The sequence below is a fragment of the Heloderma suspectum genome, chromosome 6 (genome assembly GCF_057233095.1).
Source record: "Heloderma suspectum isolate Gila_16-S chromosome 6, 16-S_ref, whole genome shotgun sequence".
Lineage (NCBI taxonomy): Eukaryota > Metazoa > Chordata > Lepidosauria > Squamata > Helodermatidae > Heloderma > Heloderma suspectum.
Window position 1 is genome coordinate 128,536,212 of NC_139463.1, and position 22,037 is coordinate 128,558,248.

The following is a 22,037-nucleotide window of genomic DNA, read 5'->3' on the forward strand; positions in this document are numbered from 1 at the left end:
AGAATTCTTGGCTTCTCGTGGTATTATTTTATTTATTTATGTATTTATTAAATTTATTAATCGCCCATCTGGCTGGTCACCCAGCCACTCTGGGCGATGTACAACATATAATAAAACAATTTAAAACAATAAAAATCTATAATAAAAACATTTTCTAAAATACCCTAACCCACCCCAAATGCCTGCCTGAACAACGTTTTTAATGCACGGCGGAAGCTCATTAAAGAGGGGGCATGACGGAGTTCCTTAGGGAGGGAGTTCCACAGAGTGGGGGCCACTACAGAAAAGGCCCTCTCCCTTGTCCCCACCAGTCTAGCTGTCCTGGCTGATGGGAGAGAGAGAAGGCCATCCGAGGCTGACAGGACAGGAGCCTAGTGGTTAGAGCACCAGCTTGGGGGGAGGCCCGTTGGGGCTTTTCTGGGGCAGCACTGACACACTTTTCTCCCCCAGATCAATGAGACCTTCTTGACAGATGACTGCTCTCAGCGCTGCACCTGCCTCAACACAGAGGTTCTGGAGTGCAAGGCGGATGGGTGCTCCCAGGGGAAGATCTGTGCTGTGGAGAATTACAGCCGTGGCTGCTTTCAAGGTGACCGTGGATCGCAGTGAGGCAGTGCTGGGATCCCATTAAGAGGGGACGTCCAGGTTTCTTTGTGCCTCCCAACTGGCAAGCAGGCAGGGAAATACTTGATCCGCGAGTCTCGGCAGCACAAGCTCTCGTGCCGCCCCGTGCTCAGAAAGCGCCCGCGAGCTCTCGAGTGGCTCTCGCTTGCGATCTCCCTTCCGCCGTCATCCAGCCCGCGCACCACACCTCTCTCGTTGCGGCTCGGTGCAGGGACAAACGAGAGCCCAGGGCCCTGCTGGGGCTTGGGCATGGTCCTGCTCACCGTGCACAGCGCCTAGCTCACCGTGGGGGTGGGGGCAGAGGAGTGCTGGATTCTCCCTGGGGGAAGTCTCTCAGGTGGGGTGGGGTGGGGTGGGAGCCTGCACGCCTGGGTCCTCTGGGAAGGGTGGTGCTTGGACCAAGGGTGGTCCCTCTGTTCTTCCTCCACAGCGAGCCCCTGCCTCAGCAGTCCTTGCCAGAACGAGGGAACATGCCATAACTCCCCAGATGGGTTCATCTGCAGCTGTCTTGAGGGCTATGCAGGACGCCTGTGTGACGAGACGCCGCTGGATGCACCTGCCACATCTCCCCCACCGCTGGATGCAACCCCCGTTCCTCCCCCGCCAGGTAACCAAGCGTCCTGCTCCCTGTCCCCAGCATGCTGCTTCCCAGCCGATAATTCATCCTCCTCCCCTCTTGTCCATCTTCTCTTCATTGCTCCTAAACAGAGAACCATTTAACAGCCATCCTCGTTGGGGTCCTCGTTCCTCTGGGAATCATCCTCATTACTGTGACCATCGTCTGCGTCTGTCGGCAGAGAAACAAGTAAGAGATCCGGCAGGGTTGGGTGACCAGTTGGCCCCTGGGACCGGTGGTCTGGTCGCCCCCAGGGATCACAACTGGCCAGCAGCAGGGTGATTTTCGCTGGGAGTCCTGGCACCAGGGTGTCAGGATGACTCCGAGAGCTGGGCTAGGGCGGGGTTAAGCGTGGCCCACTGAGTGCGGACATGGGAGGGGGCTTAGGAGGGAGCGTGGGAGAGGTTTAGAAGCCCCAAGGACATAGAGAGGTCAGAGGGGAGCAAGTTCACGCGGAAACACAATGGAAGTTATTAGTTAGGTGGTTCAGGACCCAAAAGGACCCATTCCTCCTCCTCCTCCTCCTCACAGTAGTGCACCATCAACCCTGTGGAACTCATTGCTGCTGGATAGTAAGAACACAAGAAGAGCCCTGATGCTGGCTCAGACCAAGGGTCCATCTAGTCCAGCATTCTGTTCACACAGTGGCCAACCAGCTGTTGACCAGGAACCCACAAACAGGGCATGAGCACAACAGCACCCTCCTGCCCATGTTCCCCAGCCACTGGTGCACAGAGGCTCACTGCCTCTGGTACTGGAGGTAGCATACAGACATCAGGACTAGTGCCACTGGATAGCCTTCTCCTCCATGAATTTGTCTAAGACTGTTTTTAAACTTGGTGGCTATTGCATCATCTTGCGGTAGCCCATTCCATAGCGTAACTCTGCGCTGTGTAAAGCAGTCCTGCCTTTTATCCGTTCTGATTCTTCCTCCAATCAGCTTCCTGGGGGGACCCCATGTTCTAGCATTGTGGAAGAGGAAGAAAAAGGTCCCCCTCTCCACACCTCTATCATGTCCCCGCCCCTTACCCTCCTTTGTGCCAAGCTAAATGCTCCCAGCGGTTGTCACCTCCCCTCCCAGGGGAGCTGCTCCACCCCCTTGATCACTTAGGTTGCCCTTTTAGGACAGCCACTCACATGAACAGACTTTTGAAAAGAATTCAGTAAAATCATGGATGACAGGTATACTGGTGGCTATTGACCATGGCGACAGCCAGAAACAAGATAAAGAAGCACCCGCGAGGCAGGGCACTCTGCTCCCGAGGGCTGAGCCCCAGCTGCCAGGTGTGGAAATCCCAGTGCCTTAGCTGCACTCTGCTCCTCGTGGGCAGTCCCTGTGATACTTGTCCGCCTCACACACCAAGTCCCCTGAGAAACCCACTCTGCATTAGAATCATAGAATAGGAGGGTTGGAAGGGGCCTGCAAGACCATCGAGTCCAACCCCCTACTCAGTGCAGGAATCCAAGTGAGAGCATCCCCGACAGATGGCTGTCCAGCCTCGTCTTGAACGCCTCCAGTGTGGGAGAGCCCACCGCCTCCCTAGGGAATTGGTTCCATTGTCGTATTGCTCTAACAGTCAGGACGTTTTTCCTGCTGTTCAGCCGGAATCTGGCTTCCTGTCACTTGAGCCCATGATTCCGTGTCCTGCACTCTGGGATGATCAAGAAGAGATCCTGGCCTTCTCTGTGACAACCTTTCAAGTCTTTGAAGAGCGCTATCCTATCTCCCCTCAGTCTTCTCTTCTCCAGGCTAAACATACCCAGTTCTTTCAGTCTCTCCTCGTAGGGCTTTGTTTCCAGTCCCCTGATCATCTTTGTTGCCCTCCTCTGAACCCTCTCCAGCTTGTCTGCATCCTTCTTAAAGTGTGGTGCCCAGAACTGGACACAGTACTCCAGATGAGGCCTAACCAGTGCTGAGTAGAGGGGGACTAGTACTTCCTGGGATTTGGAAGCTATGCTTCTATTAATGCAGCCCAAAAGAGCACTGGTCTTTTTTGCAGCCACATCACATTATTGACTTCTACTCAGTTTGTGATCTACTGCAATTCCAAGATCCTTTTCGCTTGTAGCGTGGTTGAGCCACGTATCCCCCATCTTGTAACTGTGCATTTGGTTTCTTTTTCAAGGTGCAGAACTTGGCATTTATCCCTGTTAAATTTAATTCTGTTGTTTTCTGCCCAGCGCTCCAGTCTATCAAGATCCGTTCGGATTCTGTTTCTGTCTTCCAGGGTATTAGCTATCCCGCCCAGCATTCCCTGCACCTCCTCCTCCAAGTCCTTAATAAAAATGTTGAAGAGCACTGGGCCCAGGACTGAGCCCTGCGGTGCCCCGCTCATGACCTCTCCCCAGTTTGAGAAGGTCCCACTGATAAGCATTCCTTGAGTCCTTGCTTGTCTTTTTCTCCCATGTAGGAAGAAGCTCCAGGAAGACCACATTCCTGTCTTGCAAGGTGAGACGGGGACAACGGATCCCTGCATAAACTCCTGGCTCTACAGCAGCCTTCCCCAACCAGTGCCCTCCAGGTGTGGGACTGCAATGCCCATCACCCCCAGCCAACAGCCATGCTAGCTGGGAATAGTGGGAGTTGTAGTCCCACACCTCCAGAAGGCACCCGGCTGGGGAAGGCTGCTCTGGGGAGATCCACCCAGCAGCAGCTGCACCTGCGCCCAGGGGCCGTGACGCCAGCACTGTGCTGCCCGCCCTGGAGGCAGCTCTGCAGCACAGGGCCTCTGCTCGGATTGGGTATGATTTCATAGAATCATGGAACAGTAGGGTTGGAAGGGGCCTACAAGGCCATCAAGTCCAGCCCCCTGCTCAGTGCAGGAATCCAAGTCAGAGCATCCTGACAGGTGGCTGTCCAGCCTCGTCTTGAAGGCCTCCAGTGTGGGAGAGCCCACTGCCTCCCTAGGGAATGGGTTCCATTGTTGTATTGCTCTGACAGTCAGGAAGTTTTTCCCCGCTTGTTTCCTTTCAGGCCAGCCCACGGAGCCCACTGTCTTCAGGGAGAAGCTCACTAGGTTCTGAGTTTCCAAATCTGTTGCTGAGATTCCTCCACCACCCCCTGCCCTGCCACCAGGGCATGCTGGAAACCATCTGGCTTTGGATTGCTGGGATCCCGGATCCTGGAGGGGGCCCAACCAGGATGGCCCTCAAGAGGGGAAACCCTGTTGCACTTCCTGCAGCCTGACCGGTCAGCAGCAAAATATGGAGACGCCCACCTAAGCCTGCACGCCCCAGCCTCTTCCCCCGCCATCCTCCACGTCTCCTGGGACCTGTGGGCGTTCACGTTCCTTCCTGAGAGGCTTGGCAAGCAATGGGCCACCCGGCTAAGTCGCTTTTCCCAGCCAGCTGCTACATGTAGGCTTGTGGGGCTTTGGTCTGCATGTCTGGAACACTACAGAAGGGTCGAGGTGATGGCACCAATGAATGCCAATAAAGTGGGTATTTCTCACCAGCACAGGAATCCTTGGGTGTCTGCTTGTAACTTAAGCCTGTCTGTCTCTCTTCCCCCAAAGAAGACTCCTGTAGGACCCACAAGCTGACCCTGCTTCCCTCCCTCCCCGACTCCATTATGGCCCCATGCCACAGAGATAAGAGCATTTCGAGTAACCCATCTTGCTGTCTAGGAAGGGGACTGCTGGGCTCGCATCGGAAGGTTTCTTACATTTCCCCCAGTGAACAGCTGGCCAGAGATGGAGAAATCCCTGCAAAAAACCAAAGGTGGCAGTAAAGAGGCTCGGAATGAACGGTTCATGCAGGCTTCCAAGCTGCGGGGGGGGGGGGGGGAGACAAGGACACAGTCGTGGTTTTATGAGCCTGAGGTACAAAGGGAAGGGAGGGGGGCCCATGCAACTCAGCACCCATGGAGCTCCTGGGGCAGGAGGCCTCCTGGCGCGTGCCCAGTCCTCCTGACACAAGGGCCACCCAGGGAGGGAACAGCCCTTGTGCCCAGCAGCCCCGGGGGCGGGGGGCAGGACACCCATCCAGAGCAGCCACACCTGGGCAGCAGCAGCCTCCAGGGGCTCCCTGCATCAGCCCGGGAAGCAGGGGGCGAACGTTACGCCCCACCAGGGGGAAATGCCCCTGCTCCCCTGGTATGCCCAGGAAAAGAGGGACGTCAGGGCAAGAGGGGGCGCTCCCAGGACCCAGTCCCACGCGGCAGGCTCCGTGGAGCAGTTCCCTGAGCACCTGGCCACAGCAGCAACTGGGAACGGGACACAATGGGGAGCCCGCCCGAGCACAGATGCCAGGAGCAGCCCTGTTCACTCCTGGTTCTTCCCCTACTGAAAAGTTCCTGGCTCCCGTGGGTCTGTCGGTGTGGCCGCCAGGCTAGTTCAGAACAAAGCCCCTCACGTCCACTGGCGTGGCCAGGGCCTGGCGGGGTGCAGCCCCAACACTTCCTCATCAGCAGGGACACTGGCATCACTTGCCACCCCCTCCGCGCCTCTGGGCCCTGCAGGCTGAGCTGCCCTCCGTACTGCAGCTGGGAGGAGATGGGTTTTCCCAGCAACGATATATCCTTCCCTGCTGTAATACGGGGGGGGGGGGGGGTCCAGAATGGGCCATGAAGATCCAGGCCAAAGAGCCGCTCCTGGTGCAGATGAAAACAGCTAGAACTGGTTGGCTGAGCTGGATCCACGCAGCTGCCTGGACGCTTGGGCCCTCCATGGGGGCACGGCTCTCAGGACGAGTGCCTGCCCATCAAGATGGACCATGGCACCACTGCCCCCGTCTACACTTTCACAGCAGATGCTGGGCCAACGTGGTGGCAGAACTGAGATGTGGAGCGGCGGAGTGGGGGCTCTTCTCAGCCAGGGATTAGTGCAGCACCAGCCTAGACTGGAAGGAGAGGGAGATGCTGTTGTCTGAATCAGCCTCCCCCCGCCTGGGGCCCTCCACATGTGCTGGCTGGGGATTATGGGAGTTGGAGTCCAACACATCTGGAGGGCACCAGGCTCCCCCTCCCTCTCGAAGCTTCCTGTCCATCTGAAATTCCCCCAGCCGTCTTAAGAACCATTTTAGTGCTTTTTGATGTTTGCACAATTTTATTTTTTGCTGGTGGTTTTACTTTACTCTTTTATGATGTGCTGCACCGTTCTTACCCCTTGCTGCTGATTTTCCTTTGCACTGTTTTATTATGTGCTGTTCTATTGTTATTTTATTGCAACATTATATATTGTGTTTTTAATTTAATTGACCTGTACGCCACCCAGGTGGTTGAAAAGTGTGATAGATAAACTAATAAATGGATTCTGTACATGTAGGGGAGTGAGCGGCAGAATGCAAAGGGAGGGGCAGTGTTTGGGCAGCAGTGGCAAGAGCGGGCGTGCAGTGCCTGGCCTTCGCCAACAGAGAGCTGACCTTGCGCGTGGGCTGAGTGCCTCCCTGGGTTTGGGAGGCATTCCCCTGTTTGGGCTGGGGTGTGTGCCAGAGCAAAGCAGCTCCGACAAAGCACAGCATTCACAACGACAGGGGGATGGAAGGGAAGTCACAGGAGTTCTCCATTGCAACCTCTGTTCCCCCTTCCTTGCTTACCTGTGCTGGGGTGCTCTCTCCTGGGACCCCTAGTTGCTGGAGTGGAGTTTGGTGTCAGATGTTTGTGTCATGAGTCCCCAAGTGAGACCTAGAAGAGAGAACGACAGAACATCACTTGTCACCTAGAGCTTCTGACTGAAACTGCTCGACCGTATCATCAGTGGCCTGGTTCATGCTATCGCTCCAGGCCACTGTGGCTGATTTAAGCCATGGTGGGTTGCGGTGCATGAATATTCAAGATACGGGGACAAAGCTGGCGCCTGGGTCTGTTGCAGGGTCTGGTTCCCATGTCTGTATCTCTGTTAGGAGCTCTCTTACTGCAGTGAGCAATTGTTTGGGGTTTGGGGGCTGGCTGTATGCAAGGCCCACCTCCCACCCAAGGCCCGAGAGCAGGACGGGTCATTGTCCAGGAAGGGCTGGAACCCATCGAGCCGGTTTGCATGTTCGCCGCAGCCCACAGTGGTGTATGCTGTGTGTCTGCAGCCACTGTGAATGTTCAAGCCGCAGCACATGGCCACTGTGGCTTATCCAAACCTGGCAAAGGTGGGCTGCTGCTGTGGTTAACAAACCACGCGCAACACATGGGTTGTTGTTGGGTTGAGAGTGGTTTGTCAACCACAGCAACAACCCACCCTGTGCCAAGTTCGGACATCATGATAAGCTGCGGCAACCCTGTGCCACAGCTTGAACATTCACAATGGCCGCACCATACGCCACCGTGGGCTGCGACGAACATGCAAACCGACCCGATGGGTTCCAGCCCTTCCTGAACAATGACCCGTCCCGCTCTCGGGCCTTGGGTGGGCCAGCCAGCTCCCAAACCCCAAACAATTGCTCACTGCAGTAAGAGAGCTCGTAACAGAGATACAGACACAGGAACCAGACCCTGCAACAGACCCAGGCACCAGCTTTGTCCCCATATCTACTCTGGCAACACTATTACAGGACCTAAGAATGTCACCCAGAACCATTAGGGATTCTTTCACTTGCCCATCTTCCACTGGCATATATGCCAGCAATGCCCTTCTGCGTTCAACACAGGGCAAGCAGGGCACTCTCTGCAAAAGAAGAAATGGGCCCAAATCTGACATCAGAAACGGGGGACATTTTGGCCTCCCAGGACACACTACTGCTGGACTTAGGGTGGCCATTCTTCAACAAAGGATCTTCAAAGGGGGACCAGACCAAGAAATGGCTGAGTCACACTTCATCAGGGGACCCAGCTCTGTCCCCATGCTTGAGCATGGATGGGGGGGGGCTGTTTTCCTCAGGCTCCAGGTGTGAATCGGCTCCCCAGTGCAAGGAGGGTGGTCTTCTCACCCAGCCATGGTTCTGGGAATGGCCGCTGCTAAGGAGCTCACCAGCACTGCTTGCGCACTCGGCCTTCCCTTCCCTCTGACCGCACTGTTGACAATCCCCCCTGCCCCCACCTCTGCCTGTACACCTGTCACTCAGCATCCACCCTTCATGCATCTGATGACAAGGACTCCAGCCCCTTGATCACTTCAGCCACACCCTCCCCGCCAGGGGCCCTCCAGATGTTTTGGACAAGTTCTCCTGGCACCCCCCTGACCACTAGCCATTCCGTCCTGAGCAGAGGGCAGCTGAAGTCCCGAACATCCGGAGGGCACAAGGTTGGGGAAGGCTGATCCAGTACTACGAGGCCCAATCCAGCAAGGTTGGGGAAGGCTGATCCAGTACTACGGGGCCCAATCCAGCAAGACAGAAGTGTATGGGACCCGTGCAAGAGTGTTCCTGTGCAGGAGAAAGTCCTGCTGGCTGGGAGAGGGTCCCACACCCACACCCTTATGAGTTAACCCCCCCAGGTCTTTTCATATTTGCTTTCTCACACACACACACACAGCCGGCCCGCAGTCTTCAACGGCTCACCAACCCAGGACTCAGCCTTGGAACATAAACAAGGATTATACACGCCAAGGACTTCCCTTGTCACGCAGGAGGCATCCAAAGTCATCATTGCACAACCGGGGGCTGGGGGCTCCTGGGCAGTCTTGAGACACGCCACCTTCCTGTTTCAACATTACCTGCTACAGAGGAGCGCACCCACAAAGTCATTCCCGGGAGGATGGGTGCAGGAGGCAGTTTTAATGGCCAAAGACAAGGTGCCCTGGGAGGGCTGCCTGAGCGCCGGCACCGCCTGCTCCAGGCAAGGAGGCCCCTGTTCTCTGCCAGACTCCCCATGCTGCTCCGGAAGGGGCTGGAGGGAAACCAGCATCGGAACTGCCGGCCACGATTTGGGCTTGCTGTAAAGCCAGGCCGAGGAGGGGCAGCGGTGGTGGTCGGGCTGCTCCTTGGGGCCAAAGCCCTGCAGCTTAGGGCCCCCCGAAGAACCACCCAGAGAGCAGCTGGTGATGGGGGCACCAAAGGCAACTCCGTTTTATACCTGCGGCCACGATGATGCTAATGCTTGAAGGAAGTTTAAAATGCGGAACCGCACATGCTCGGAGGATGCTCCTGTCTGTTTCCATCAGGGCTGGCAAGCAGTGCAACACAGGGGCGCAGAGCTCCCCCAGCCCCGTTCCAGAGGCGCCCTCGGGGCCGCACTCCGGGGGCGGGCGGGCCCCAAGTGCCAGCCCGCTTCAGCGCAAAGCGCTTCCTGCCCGGAGCCGGGCGCCTCAGGGGAGCCTCGTCGGCCCCTCGGAAGGGGGGAACGGCCCCAGCGCCAGGGAGCCCCCCGTGAGGGCTGCGGGAAAGGGGCGGCCAGGGGCAGGGCGCGGGCCGTCGGGGGAGCTCCGGCGGGCTGGGTTGGCCCCGGGCCGCGAGGTTCACCGCCCGTCCTGACGTGCCGGCCCGGGAACGCAGAGGCAGCGGCGAAGCGGGAGCGGCCGCTGCCGGCGCGGTCCGGCTTCGCGAGGGCAGTGATGGGCGCGGCCGTGTAAGCGCCCCCCGCCCACGGAGGAGGGCGCGCGCCCTGCGCCCGCCGCGCGGCCCAGGACAGCGGCGCTATCTCGGTGTCTTATCCGGGAGGCCACCGCCGCGCGCCGGTTGTCGCGCGCGGCCCAGCGAAGCGCCGTCTCGGGGATCCCGCGCGGCCGCTCCCCGCCGCCGTCCTGTTGTGGGTGGGCTGGGAAAGGAGGCCCGCGCGGCCCCCGCTCGTGCCGCGGGCCGTGCGCGGCGACCCAGACGGCTGCGCGGACGCGCAAGCGGGGGGGCCGCCGGCCGGGGCAACCCGCAGGCCCGCGCCTCGAGGGCTCGGCGGAGGGAGGATGCCGGACCGGCAGCCCCGTCCTCGGGCCGCGCTGCTAAGCGCCGCGGCTCGGGCAAGAAGCGCTCGGCCGCTCCCTGCCTGCTGGGAAGCGCCTTGGCGTCGCTGGCCCGCGCGCGGCCGCGGGATCCGCGCGCGCGGCCGGCCGGCGGGCAGTTACGCGCGAGCCCCTCGCCAAGGCCGAGCTGCGGGCCCGCATCATTCGCCGGCGTTTCCACCCGGTCGGGGAGCTGCGGCAACGGGATGCGGACAGGTTGCGCCGCTGCAGCGAGGGCAACGAGCGGGCAGCTTCGCTTTCTTTCCGTTTACCTCCAGATGGGCGGACGGGGCCCCGAGGCGCCTTCCGGGGCCAGCAGGCCCTGGCCGCGCCGGGCCTCTGGCAGGACCGTCGGGGCGGGGGCCGGCGCGCCGCCCTCGGCGGGGCTGCGGGAGAAGCAAGGCCCGGGGAAGCCGGCAATGGCGTCTTCTCCTGAAGGCCCGGCGGGGCTGGCGGGAGCGAGCGGGGGCGCTCGCGATCTGCCGGGGGACACGCGGCAGCCCAGCCCGCGCAACGGGCCCCGGGCCCGCCGGCCTCTCCCCGGCCCGCGGTCACGAAGTCTAGCGCAAGGGCACCGCCAGGACAGGGAGGTTGCGCGCCGGCCGGCCGGCATCCCCCACGCACGGCCCCGCGCGAACACGCGGGCCTGCCTCGGCCATCAGGCCTGTGGGCCTTCACACGAGCGTGTCCCCTCCCGGCCGTGGAACCCCAGAGGCGGGGGCCCTTGTCCTGGTAGGGGGGGAAAGGGAGGGGTTGCGGGGGGGCCCTTCCCAGCCTTGCTGGAGGAGGAGGGAGCGAGGCTGACAGGAGCGGAGGGGGGCCGTGTGTATGTGGATGCGCGCTAGGAGGGGCCGACGCGCGTCCCTGTCCCCGCTTCTCCCTTTTCGGCGGCTTCGCGGGCTTCCCCTGCGTCAGCAGGAGGAGAAGAGTTCTGTGAGAGTCGCAAGCCGGCGGCCCGCCTCCTGCCGCCGCCGCCGCCCCGCCGCGCTTGGCTCCTCCTCCGGCAGGATCTGAGCTCACGGTCGCCGCCGCCTTCGAGGCTGCCGAAGACACACCCCGGCGGGCGCGGAGGCCGAGCCGGGCCGGTCACATGCAGGCCCGGGACCCGCCCGAGCCGGACGCGGCCAGGTCGGTGCTCGGGGGCCCAGGGCGCCTGGGTCCCCTGGAGGGGGGCTGGATTGTGAGCCGGGGATCCTGGGCTTGAAAAGCGGGGTGCCGGATGCCTGGGTTCCTGGAGAGGGGGAACCCCCCCGGGGAGGGGGAGGAGCAGGACTCCTGGGTTCCTCGGGGAGGGGGGGCTGCTTCGCGGGGGGAGGGTGTTGTGAGCAAGCGAGGGTCGGGCCCACCCCAACAGGAGCATCGTTCTCTTCCGCCCCCCCTCAAATTGATGCCTGGCGAATTGGCCCCTCCCTCTTGCTGCGCGGGAATCACCTGCTCCGAATGACGCCCCTCCCCCACTCCAGCTGCTTCTCTCCCCCCCCGCGCTTGTTTGGATGAGCTGTGGGGTTCCTCCCTCTCCAAGTTGATGGGGGGGGAGTATACAAAGCGCCCCCCCCGCGCATATGGGGTGTTTCTGATCTAGAAACAGCGGGGCTTCTTTGATTCCTAGGAGTCCGTATTCTCTAGGGAGGGGTGGGGAACACGGCACGTTTTTTTGGTACAGATTACACCTGTCTCTCCCCTCCCCCCATTAAAAAATCGAGGAGTTGGTTGATTAGAAAAGGGCATTCTTAACGCTCAGAGGGGACTGTGATGGTCAGGGCCGACCAGCTATAGAAACTGAGGTGTTGGCAACTTGAGGGAGGCAAAGGGGTCCAGGGTCGTCCCCCCCCCCCGAAGTCTCACTCCTAAATATTCACACACACCTCTTTTCAATTTCAACCTACCTGGCTTAATTTATACTTGATCTCAACCTTGGGGCCTGTTTGTGAAGCAATGAAGGCATTGGTTCCTCTGATCATGCGCAGAGGGCCCTCACCCTGTCACAGGCGCCTTGCCGGCTGGGGTTACCGAAGAGCGCAAACGCCCATCTCAGCCAGCATGGATGCTCTCACAGCTTTCCTGTGAGAAATGAATTGCAGTCCTCGCCCCATCTAACGAACCCTGGAGTCCTGGCTCCCCCACCTCCCCCAGCCATGACCCCGACCTTCCAAAAACCCCTCCTGTCCCGGCATCCAGCCCTCTGGCTGGCTGTCTTAGCAGCCTGCACTGACTGCTTCCTCGAGGAACCCAGGATACCTGCCTGGCGGCTCGCAGCTGTGCAGCCAGGGAATTCTCCCCCCCCCTTGCAGTGGGGGTGACTGGGGGGGGAGTCTAATGCACAGCAGCCCGTCTTGGTTTAGCTGGAGCCACTCCCCGCCCCCAGCTTTTGGCTGCTACAACACGGGGGCTGAGTGACCCCCAAGGAGCCACAGGGTGCCTGCGTGCAGACGGTGGGCTTGAGGCAGTGCCGGGCATCAGAAAAGCCCCGCTGGGCCACCCCAGGGGGGCCTCATTGCCCTGCATTCCCCTCCCCCAGCAGCCAAACAGATGCCCCTGGCAGCCCCCCCCCCCCCGGCAGGACAGGAGAGCAACGGCCCCTCCTGCTCCCCAGCCTCTGGCATGGAGAGGCAGACTGCCTCCACTACAGCAAGCAGCAGACAGTGTGTCAGAGTGTTGGACCAGGACTGGGGAGGCCGGGCTCACTCAGCCAGGAAGGTCCCTGGGCAACATTGGTCATTCACAGACTCTCCGCCCAGCCTCCCTCACAGGGTTGCGGTGAGGAGGCAATGGAGAGGAGGAGGGGGAGGGTCACGTACGCCGCCTGGGCCCCTGGGAGGAAAGGCGGGACATCAGTGGGACACACAAATGGCCCAGTCGGGGCAGCCCCCGGGCCTTGTAGCCACGGCCGCCTGCTGCTCTGTGGAGTTCCGTGCTCCCATTTTAGAGCCCTCCGGGGCAGGGCGGAGTTGGCTTGGCGGCAGAGCCGCGCGGGGGGCCTGCAGAAGGTCCCGAGCCTGATCCCCAGCAGCGCCTCCAGGCAGGGCTGGAAGGCGTCCAGCCTGAAGCCCTGGTGGGGAGCCATGGCGGCCAGTCCATGCTGACAAGCCTGGGCCAGGTGGAGGAAGGCTCTGACTTGGTGGCTGGCCCTCTTTGTGAGTTGGTGGCCATCACTGTGTCTTGTGCAAGCAAAGATTAAATGGGGTGCAAAAGGGGGCTTCCGCCTCTTGGGACGAGGCCTTTAATGGCCAAGGCAACTGGGGCTGATAGTTTGGACTCTCACAGCTGAACATACTACTTTTTCTTCTCCCCATCCCCCAACCCCCGTTCTTCTTTTCTCTCCTAGATAAATTGGGGACCTCGCCGCCTCCCCAGGCCATGTCTACAGAGAGCTCCCCTCTGCTCAGTTACCGGCTCTTCAGGGTGTCGGGGGAGGGAGAGATGCCGGGGGCCACCCAGGAAGAGGCCCCGCTGGTGGGGGGGGTGGCGGGGTCGGGGGGCCCTCATCCTGACCCAGCCCGGCAGCTGTCCACCTTCTTTGGGGTCATCGTGCCCACGGTGCTGTCCATGTTCAGCATTGTGGTCTTCATGCGCATTGGTGAGTGGGGGGTTCGTGAGTCGGGCTGGTGCCGATTGGCCTTTCGACGGCCCCGACTAGGCCTGCTTAGCACCCCCAGACAGTCATCTTTCCCCTGCAGTGCACTCACACAAGTAGGCCACAGCGGAGGTGACGAGGCCGCTGAGAGGGGACCATCCACACAGCCACGCGGGGGCTCCCAGCGGCCAGGAGCACAGCTCGGAAGCGTAGCTGAGGGCTGCGCCGGGTGGCGGGGGGAGCCGGGATGGGAGCAGCAGACCGGAGGCGCCCACCCTCCAGCTGCCGGGCGCCTGAGCGCAGGAGGCTTCTTGCCAGCCTCCTCTGAGAACCACGCCGGGGCAGCCCGAAGAGCCCCAGCTGCGCCCTGGCCGAGTGTCTCATTCTAGCTGATGCTTTTCTGTGCCACCCAACAGCCAAAGCTGCTCTCTGGGCGGCTCGAAACAAAGTGAAAAGCCAGAAAACGGAATGAGGTGGTGAAGCATATGATGAAACCTTGGGTTGGATACAGAATAAGAGCCAAAGGGCTACCCAGGGGGAAAGCCAGCAGCAGCACCAGGATCGGAACGTGCATGTAAAGCTGAAGGCCTTTACAGCTGAAGGCCGGGGCGCAAGGAGGCCCCCCTGGTGCCGGGGAGGCCACCAGGCGGGCCTGTGTAATGCGGAGGGAAGGGGTTGATGCATAAACAGGAATCTCTCCCCTGCTGGTTACCTCTCCAAGTGTGGCTGGGCCCTGAACATGTGCCGCTCTGCCTCCACTTGCTGGCCAAAGGAGCGAAGTTCTGCTTGCAAGACCCTGACCTGGCCTGTTTAGTAGCTTGGGTTTAGCAAAGCTCATCCTAATGTAGAAAGAAGGTTTGGGCCTCGCAGGGAACTTGGCACCTTGGGTTTTGCAAAGGTTAGCTCGTGGAGGTGCTTAGCTGTTGGCCTTATCTTGCCAAAGACTTATGGCCCTGTGGGAGCTTCATTTTGCTCCAGGAGTTTGGGATTTGCAAGGTGCTTAACTGTTTTGCTGGCTGGGGGATTTTGCGAGTTGTGGTACCACACCTCTGGAGGGCACCAGGTTGGGGAAGGCTGTAATAAAAGTTTAACAAAGGGTAAAACTGGAGTTGGGAGAAAGAGACCCAGAGCAACGCCCCCCCCCCCGCCTGGCCCCCCTTCCGGCTTGCCACCCTGACCCGCCTTCTCTGCCTCTCCACAGGGTTCGTTGTGGGCCACGCCGGCTTCCTGCAGTCCCTCCTCATGCTGGTCGTCGCCTATGTCATCATCTCTCTGACCGTCCTCTCCGTCTGTGCCATCTCCAGCAACGGGGCGGTCCAGGCTGGCGGAGCGTACTGTATCCTCCCTTGGCCAGTGGCAGCATCAGGGGTCTGGGCTGGGGTCAGACAAGGGGGAAGGCAAGTGGGCCTGTATGGAGAGGGAGAATGGATAAATGGGTGGGTGAGGGGACGCAGGAGCGGGTCACCGGGGCAGGAATGCGGTGGAGTGGGCTGGGTTTTGAAAGGCGTGGGTGCAGGGTTTTCCCCAGAAAGTCTTTCCAAGAGCAGAACTCCAGCCACATAATAATAGGTGGATTCAGAGTGCCTCTGAGCTCATGCAAAGAGCCTTTTCCTCTCCACTGAGATGCCTGGGGCTAGGAGCTGGCAACTGTGAGTTTCAGACAGGTTTGAGCTGCTCTGGCTAGAAGCTGAGGTGTGGGGCTCCCTTTGTAAACTGCCCAGAGAGCTTCGACTATGGGGTGCTATAGAAATATAATGAATGATAATACAGCCCCCTCTAGCTGGCCATTCTGACTCCAGCGGTGACCATCCAGACGCCAGTGGGGAACCCCTGCTTTCTGTCCCGCAGGGTCAGATAATCAGAGGCTGGCTTCCATGGGAGGCGGCGCTCCTGGCCCCATAGAGATCGGTGGGCCCGTTGGGCAGGAGGGCCCCTCGCCTTGAGAACATTGCCTTGACTGCCCACCTGCCCCTCCAGTCATGATCAGCCGGACGCTGGGCCCCGAGTTTGGTGGGAGCATCGGCCTCATGTTCTATTTGGCCAACGTCTGTGCCTGCGGGGTTTATGTCCTCGGGCTGGTGGAAGCCATCCTGGATGTCTTTGGAGCAGGTGGGTCCTGGAGCCCTGGGAGGGGAGCCAGCTGCAGGGAGACCGGGGGGCAGGGCTCCTGTGCTGCGGGGGCCAATGCCGGGTGCTGCAGGGGTGCAGAACCTCTTTCCGCCTGAGGGCCGAATCCCATTCCAGAGAAGCATTCAGGGGCCGCATTCCAGCGTGGTGCAGGGCCAGAATACAAAAAATACCAGTGTGTTTTAGCTCCAAGCTCTTCCTGCCAGTCACTGAGCCTGAGGAGCGGCATTTCAGCCTTTTAGAAGGGGACAAACAATGGCACAGAAGCCGGGAAACCACCAAAGAATTGGGGAAGGGAAGGCACAGGAGGGGGGCATGGCCACCTGGGAAACCGCAGAGGGCTGGATGGGGACCCGGCCTGTGGTTCTGCACCCCTGCGGTCTTGGGTCTGAGCGAGGCAGGGGCTTCCCTTGGCAGATCCCCTTTCCTGGCCTCCCCAGTGTCTTCCTCCCCCCTCCAGATGGGTTGGATCCCCCCGGCACCAAGGCCCTCCCGCAGGGCTACCTGTACAGCTTCCTCTACGGCTCCGTTGTCCTCTTCCTGTGCCTCCTGGTGTGCTTGGTTGGCGCCCAGATCTACACCAGGGCCGCCTTCTTCATCTTCCTGGTGGTCAACGTGGTCCTGGTCACCATCTTCGCCAGCTTCTTCGCTGTGTCCCCCCGGGAGATCACCGTCTCCCGCGACGGCAACCACAGCTTCAACGCCTCCTTCACTGGGTTCAACATCTCCACCCTAAAGGACAACATGTATGGTAGGGAGGGGCTGGAGGGGCCGTGGAGCAGCCTTCTCCAACCTGGTGGCCTCCAGATGTGCTGGACTACAACACCTATTGTCCCCCAGCCAGCTATGGGAGTTGTAGGCCAGCACCCTGTAGGCCACCAGGTTGGGGAGCTGCTGTAGAGGATGCTTTGGAATGAAACAGATACGCACCCTAGCTTATGCGTGTCTATTTTGAAAGCAAATTTCCATTCCTCTTGGTTTGCAGAAGTTTGGATGGGGACAGAACAGCCATTTCCACCCCCAACCAATTAATTTATATATTTGTTTATGCATTTATTTTAGAGGCATGTAGACGCTTTTCAGCAAAGGCCCCCAAAGCATCATACAATAGATGTTAAAATACAAGAAAACGTTTACCTTTGCAATTGTATAGTTCAAAATTCAAATTACCCTCGTAAGCATTAAAAAACAGCCCTTGGAGTTTGGGTGGGAGTGCATTGTAGTTAACTGAACAACCAGAGCGCAAGTCCACTCAAGTGCATTGGGCAGTCTTGTCTGGGTTTTAAGCTTTTGGACAGTGGTGGGACTGTTGCTTGGTTTTGCTGTAAGGAAAGCAAAGCCAAAGAAAGGTTTTGCTTTTAACTAGTGGTTTTGCTTTTAACCAAAGCAAAACCAAAGATTTTGTTTTGGTTAAAGGATTTGCAATCCTGGCTTTTTTGGGAGGGGGCTGGGGAGCTAAAATGGTAGGAAAATCGGGGGGAGCACTAGTCACCCATCCATGTATTCATTCTGGTTAATTAACTCAATTTTAGCTGGTGCACATTTTCTGCATGTTTTCTCCACTTCTGTGGGTTGGAGGTGTGGGGTGTGATTGAACATGGCATCTTCTAAGATGAGGTGAGGTGTTGCAGGCAGAAAAGGAGGGGGTGTGCGGAGGGAAAAGGAGCAAAGAGGTGCCAAGCGATGGCAGGATGGGGAGGTGCGGGGGGTGGAGGGCTCCTTGGCTTCCTTGGAAGTAAATAGCACCCTCGTTCTCGGCTCAGCACAAGGCAACCCCCAACGCGTGCACACGCTCTCTCTCCTCTCCTCCTCCCGCCCACCTTGGCAGCCATGTACTCTCATGACTACACCACCAACAACATGATGTCCTTCGCCACCGTCTTTGCGGTCATGTTCAACGGCTGTACAGGCATCATGGCAGGTTCCAACATGTCAGGTGAGGCTTGCAGGGCGGGTGGATTTGGGAGCGCAGATGGGGTGCGCAAGAGGGGGGGTTGTGGGGACTTCTGTGTGGTGGGGAGGGGGAGGGGGTCCTCCTGACCCTGTGCCCCTTTTGTGGGGAGCTGGCAGGGAGAGGACTGCAAAGTGCTGAGGACTGAAAGAAGGACGGCTTTGCCTCTCTTTTTCAAGGGGAGCTGAAAAACGCCAGCAGCTCCATCCCGAAGGGGACCATTGTGGCCGTGGTCTACACCTTTGTGATCTATTTCTTCCTCTTCTTCATGACCAGCTTCACCTGTGAGAGGTGAGCAGTTAAGGCCACAGGAGTTTCTACAGGTGATCTGTCTGAGAATTCTTATTTTCGCTACGCCCTTGCAAGCAGCTCTGGCAAAACAAACCATGTCTTGAGCCGAGGGCCACCCAGCGGGGTGCTAGACTGAAGAACCACATTTCCCAGGAGGACAGAGGAGATGGGGTGGACAGACCCATAGCAACAGTCGCGCTGGCTTTTGTGTGGTGGGCAGAGTGGAGGGACATCTGTGGGGGGAGCCGAGGGCAGCGGAGTGGGGCTGGTCCAACAGAGGCCTTCCTAGTGGGTGGCGCTCCAGGGGACAGTGCCGACGAGCGTGTCTTGACTGCTCCACAGGGCGCTGCTGAAAGGCGACTACGGTTTCTTCCGAGCCATCAACATCTGGCCGCCCTTTGTGCTGATTGGCATCTACTCTGCCTCGCTCTCAGCCTCCATGAGCAACCTCATTGGTGCGTCGCGGATCCTGCACGCCCTGGCGAAGGATGACCTGTTCGGTGAGGTTGAGACCCCCACCCCTTCCTGGAAAAGATACCCTTGGCGAGTCCCCTTCCCAGTCTGAAAGTGCCACCCGTGGGCCCCTGCAGCAGCTGCCTCTTCTTCTTTCCCAACAGGCATTGTCCTGGCTCCAGCAAAGATCGTGTCCAAAGGGGGCAACCCCTGGGTGGCTGTCCTCTACACCTGGGGCCTTGTACAGGTAAGACCTCCCCCCCCACCAGTGCCTTTCATGAAAATCCCAGGTAACTCATACCTGCCAGTTCTGCAGTTATAAAAGGGGCAACATAGGCCAGGGTGTCGAATCTTTTTCAGCCCGTGGGTCTCGTTCCGTTTCAGAGGGGCCTTTCTGCTTGAGGCTTTTCCTGTGTGCTCGGGTTTGCATGACACCTGGGCCTCTCATGTGCTTTCCAATCATCATCGTGGGACTTTTTAGATCTAGGAAAACCTGGTATATCCTGAATGGTGCTATGAAATGTTCCATGTATTTGCGCAATTCTGCTACACCACAGTGCATATATTCTATATGGAACATACCGAAAGGCAGAGCAAGAAAACCCCTGGAAAAAAGCGTGTGTAAAGGAGCTGAACTTAGTCCCGCAAAGGATCCAGAAGCAGGAGCCTCAGTAAAGGTGCAGGATAAAAGCCTCATGTGGAAGTGCCCTCAGCGGTGCCGGGGGTCCAGCCGGGGGCCTCCTGCCAATGGGGCTGCAGGCTCGACTGCTGGACTGGGGTGACATCAGGAGCCTGGCCACTGAGGTCGGCGCTGCTGCTGTCCTATTTATTTATTTATTAAATTTATTAATCGCCCATCTGACTGGTCACCCAGCCACTCTGGGCGATGTACAACCCACCATAAACAATTTAAAACAATAAAATTTTGCCATAAATTTTTTTTAAAAAAATACCCTAACCCACCCCAAATGCCTGCCTGAACAACCACGTTTTTAATGCACGACGGAAGCTCATTAAAGAGGGGGCATGACGGAGTTCCCTAGGGAGGGAGTTCCACAGAGTGGGGGCCACCACAGAGAAGGCCCTCTCCCTCGTCCCCACCAGTCTAGCTGTCCTGGCTGATAGGACAGAGAGAAGGCCATCCGAGGCTGATCTTGTTAAGCGGCCTGTCTGGTGTTGCTGGAGGCGCTCCTTAAGATAGGCTGGGCCGGAACCATATAGGGTTTTAAAGGTCAAAACCAACACCTTGAATTTGGCCAGGAAAACAACTGGTAACCAGTGCAACTCCTTCAGCACTGGAGTGATGTGATCTCGCCGGCGGCTGCCTTTAATCAGGCGAGCCGCCGCGTTCTGTACCAGCTGCAGTTTCCGAACCGGCTTCAAGGGTAACCCCACGTAGAGCGCATTACAGTAGTCTAAACGAGAGGAGACCAGGGCATGTACTACCGATGGGAGCAGATGGTCGGGAAGGTAGGGGCACAGCCGCCGTATCAGATGGAGTTGATACAGCGCTGTCCGGCTCACAGCTGACACCTGAGCCTCCATGGACAGCTGGGAGTCCAAAATGACCCCCAGGCTGTGGACCTGGTCTTTCAAGGGTAGCCGTACCCCATTCAACACCAGGTCAACATCCCCCAGCTTCCTCTTGTCTCCCACCAAAAGTACCTCGGTCTTGTCAGGGTTGAGCTTCAGCTTATTCCTCCCCATCCAGCCACTCACCGTCTCCAGACATTTGGACAGGGATTCTACGGCCAACCTTGGTGAAGATTTGAATGAGAGGTAGAGCTGAGTGTCATCCGCATATTGATGACACTGCACCCCAAACCTCCTGATGATAGCCCCCAGTGGCTTCACATAGATGTTAAATAGCATCGGGGAGAGGATGGAACCCTGTGGCACCCCACAAGTAAGTGGCCACGGGTCCGAAACCTCCTCTCCCAGTGCTACCCTCTGGTACCTGCCAGAGAGGAAGGACTGGAACCACCGCAATACAGTGTTTCCAATGCCCAACCCCTCCAGGCGGTCCAGGAGGATACCGTGGTCAACGGTATCAAAAGCCGCTGAGAGGTCGAGGAGAACAAGGAAGGAGCATTCACCCCTATCCAGAGCCCTCCTCATATCATCCACCAAGGCGACCAAGGCCGTTTCTGTCCCATGCCCAGGCCTGAAGCCCGACTGAAATGGGTCTAGATAATCAGTTTCTTCCAAGTGTGCCTTCAACTGCACCGCCACCACCCGCTCAATCACCTTGCCCAAAAATGGCAGATTTGAGACTGGGCGAAAGTTGTTCAGAACTTGAGGATCCAAGGAGGGCTTCTTTAAGAGCGGTCTTATCACTGCCTCCTTGAGGGCTGATGGCATCACTCCCTCCTCAAGGGAGGTGTTCACCACCGCCCTGATCCCCTCACCCAGTCTCTCTCTGCAGCCCATAATGAGCCAAGATGGGCAAGGATCAAGTAAGCAGGTGGTCGGCCTTACAGATGAAAGCACCTTGTCCACTTCATCAGGAGGAAGAAGCTGGAACCGATCCCACAAAACCGGTTTGCCACAGGCCGCCTCTTGCTCACTAACTGTATCCACAGCGTGCAGAGTAACACACCTAATCTGATCAATTTTATCTGCAAAGTGCCTTGCCAAAGCCTCACAGGAGACCTTAGAATGCTCCAGTGGTTCCGGAGCCACAGGACCGACCAGGCTCCGGACCACTTGGAACAGCCTCCTGGGGCAGCACTCTGCAGACGCGATGGAGGCAGCATAATATTCCTTTTTTGCTGCCTTCACCGCCACGTGATAGGCTGAAGATATAGCTCTAGCCCGTGTCTGATCGTCTTTGGAGCGAGACTTCCGCCACCGGCGCTCTAGCCGTCTCACCTCCTGTTTCAGAGCTCGTAACCGCGGATTGAACCATGGTGCAGTCCGAGCCCTGTTCAGGGGGAGAGGGCGTTTCGGAGCCACCTGATCTAATGCCCCAGTGATTGCGGCATTCCAGCCACCCACCAGGGTCTCGACCGAGTGGCCGTTGGCATGCCCCAGAGAATCCCCAAGCGCGTTCAGGAATCCATTTGGATCCATAAGACGCCTGGGGCGGACCATTTTAATGGGTCCTCCACCCCTGCGGAGGGGTTGTGGAACCGAGAAGTCCAACATCACCAGATAGTGATCTGACCATGACAAGGGGGTGGTGGATATACCCCCGACTTCCAGATCACTCCCCGCTTCTCCAGAAACAAACACAAGGTCTAGTGCATGACCGGCTACGTGGGTGGGCCCAGTTAGAATATGGTGCAGCTCCCAGGAGGCCATGGTCTCCATGAAGTCCCGAGGTGCTCCTGTGAGGATGGCCTCCGAATGTACGTTGAAGTCCCCCAACACCAGTAAGTTAGGGGACTGTACACGCACATCAGAGACCACCTCAAGCACCTCGGCCAGGGAGTCAGTCGTGCAGCGGGGTGGACGGTACACGAGCAGAATCCCCAGACTGCCCTTCGGGCCCAACCTCCAGTACATGCACTCAACAACCTTGGTCTCCCGGAGAGGGGGTCTGGTGAAGACCAAGGGCTCTCGGTAGATAACAGCCACTCCCCCTCCCCGATCCCCAGCCCT

At 58.6% G+C, this 22,037-nt stretch overlaps 3 protein-coding genes across 3 annotated transcripts in view; 2 read left to right on the top strand and 1 right to left on the bottom strand.

Annotated features, from left to right (window-relative positions):
* ZAN (zonadhesin) overlaps positions 1 to 6,502 on the top strand; it is a 32,531-nt gene extending 26,029 nt beyond the window's left edge. The window contains exons 23-27 of the mRNA XM_084808126.1: positions 451 to 589; positions 1,055 to 1,231; positions 1,333 to 1,429; positions 3,652 to 3,689; positions 4,215 to 6,502. Coding sequence (XP_084664252.1) covers positions 451 to 589; positions 1,055 to 1,231; positions 1,333 to 1,429; positions 3,652 to 3,689; positions 4,215 to 4,264 — 501 coding nt within the window. The 3' untranslated portion in view covers positions 4,265 to 6,502. The remainder of the gene's footprint in view (positions 1 to 450; positions 590 to 1,054; positions 1,232 to 1,332; positions 1,430 to 3,651; positions 3,690 to 4,214) is intronic.
* LOC146343197 (uncharacterized) lies at positions 1 to 13,102 on the bottom strand. The gene is made up of 7 exons (XM_084808127.1): positions 12,787 to 13,102; positions 12,017 to 12,038; positions 11,148 to 11,269; positions 10,311 to 11,078; positions 6,776 to 6,863; positions 4,905 to 4,944; positions 1 to 1,411 (listed from the first exon to the last, which is right to left on the bottom strand). The coding sequence occupies exons 1-5, from the start codon at positions 13,100 to 13,102 to the stop codon at positions 6,805 to 6,807; spliced, it is 1,287 nt and encodes a 428-aa protein (XP_084664253.1). The 3' UTR covers positions 1 to 1,411; positions 4,905 to 4,944; positions 6,776 to 6,804.
* SLC12A9 (solute carrier family 12 member 9) overlaps positions 10,895 to 22,037 on the top strand; it is a 19,639-nt gene continuing 8,496 nt past the window's right edge. Inside the window, exons 1-9 of the mRNA XM_084806865.1 lie at positions 10,895 to 11,166; positions 13,364 to 13,615; positions 14,814 to 14,948; positions 15,590 to 15,721; positions 16,200 to 16,490; positions 17,568 to 17,675; positions 17,870 to 17,981; positions 18,324 to 18,481; positions 18,599 to 18,681. Of these exons, the coding sequence (XP_084662991.1) occupies positions 13,396 to 13,615; positions 14,814 to 14,948; positions 15,590 to 15,721; positions 16,200 to 16,490; positions 17,568 to 17,675; positions 17,870 to 17,981; positions 18,324 to 18,481; positions 18,599 to 18,681 (1,239 nt within the window). The 5' untranslated portion in view covers positions 10,895 to 11,166; positions 13,364 to 13,395. The remainder of the gene's footprint in view (positions 11,167 to 13,363; positions 13,616 to 14,813; positions 14,949 to 15,589; positions 15,722 to 16,199; positions 16,491 to 17,567; positions 17,676 to 17,869; positions 17,982 to 18,323; positions 18,482 to 18,598; positions 18,682 to 22,037) is intronic.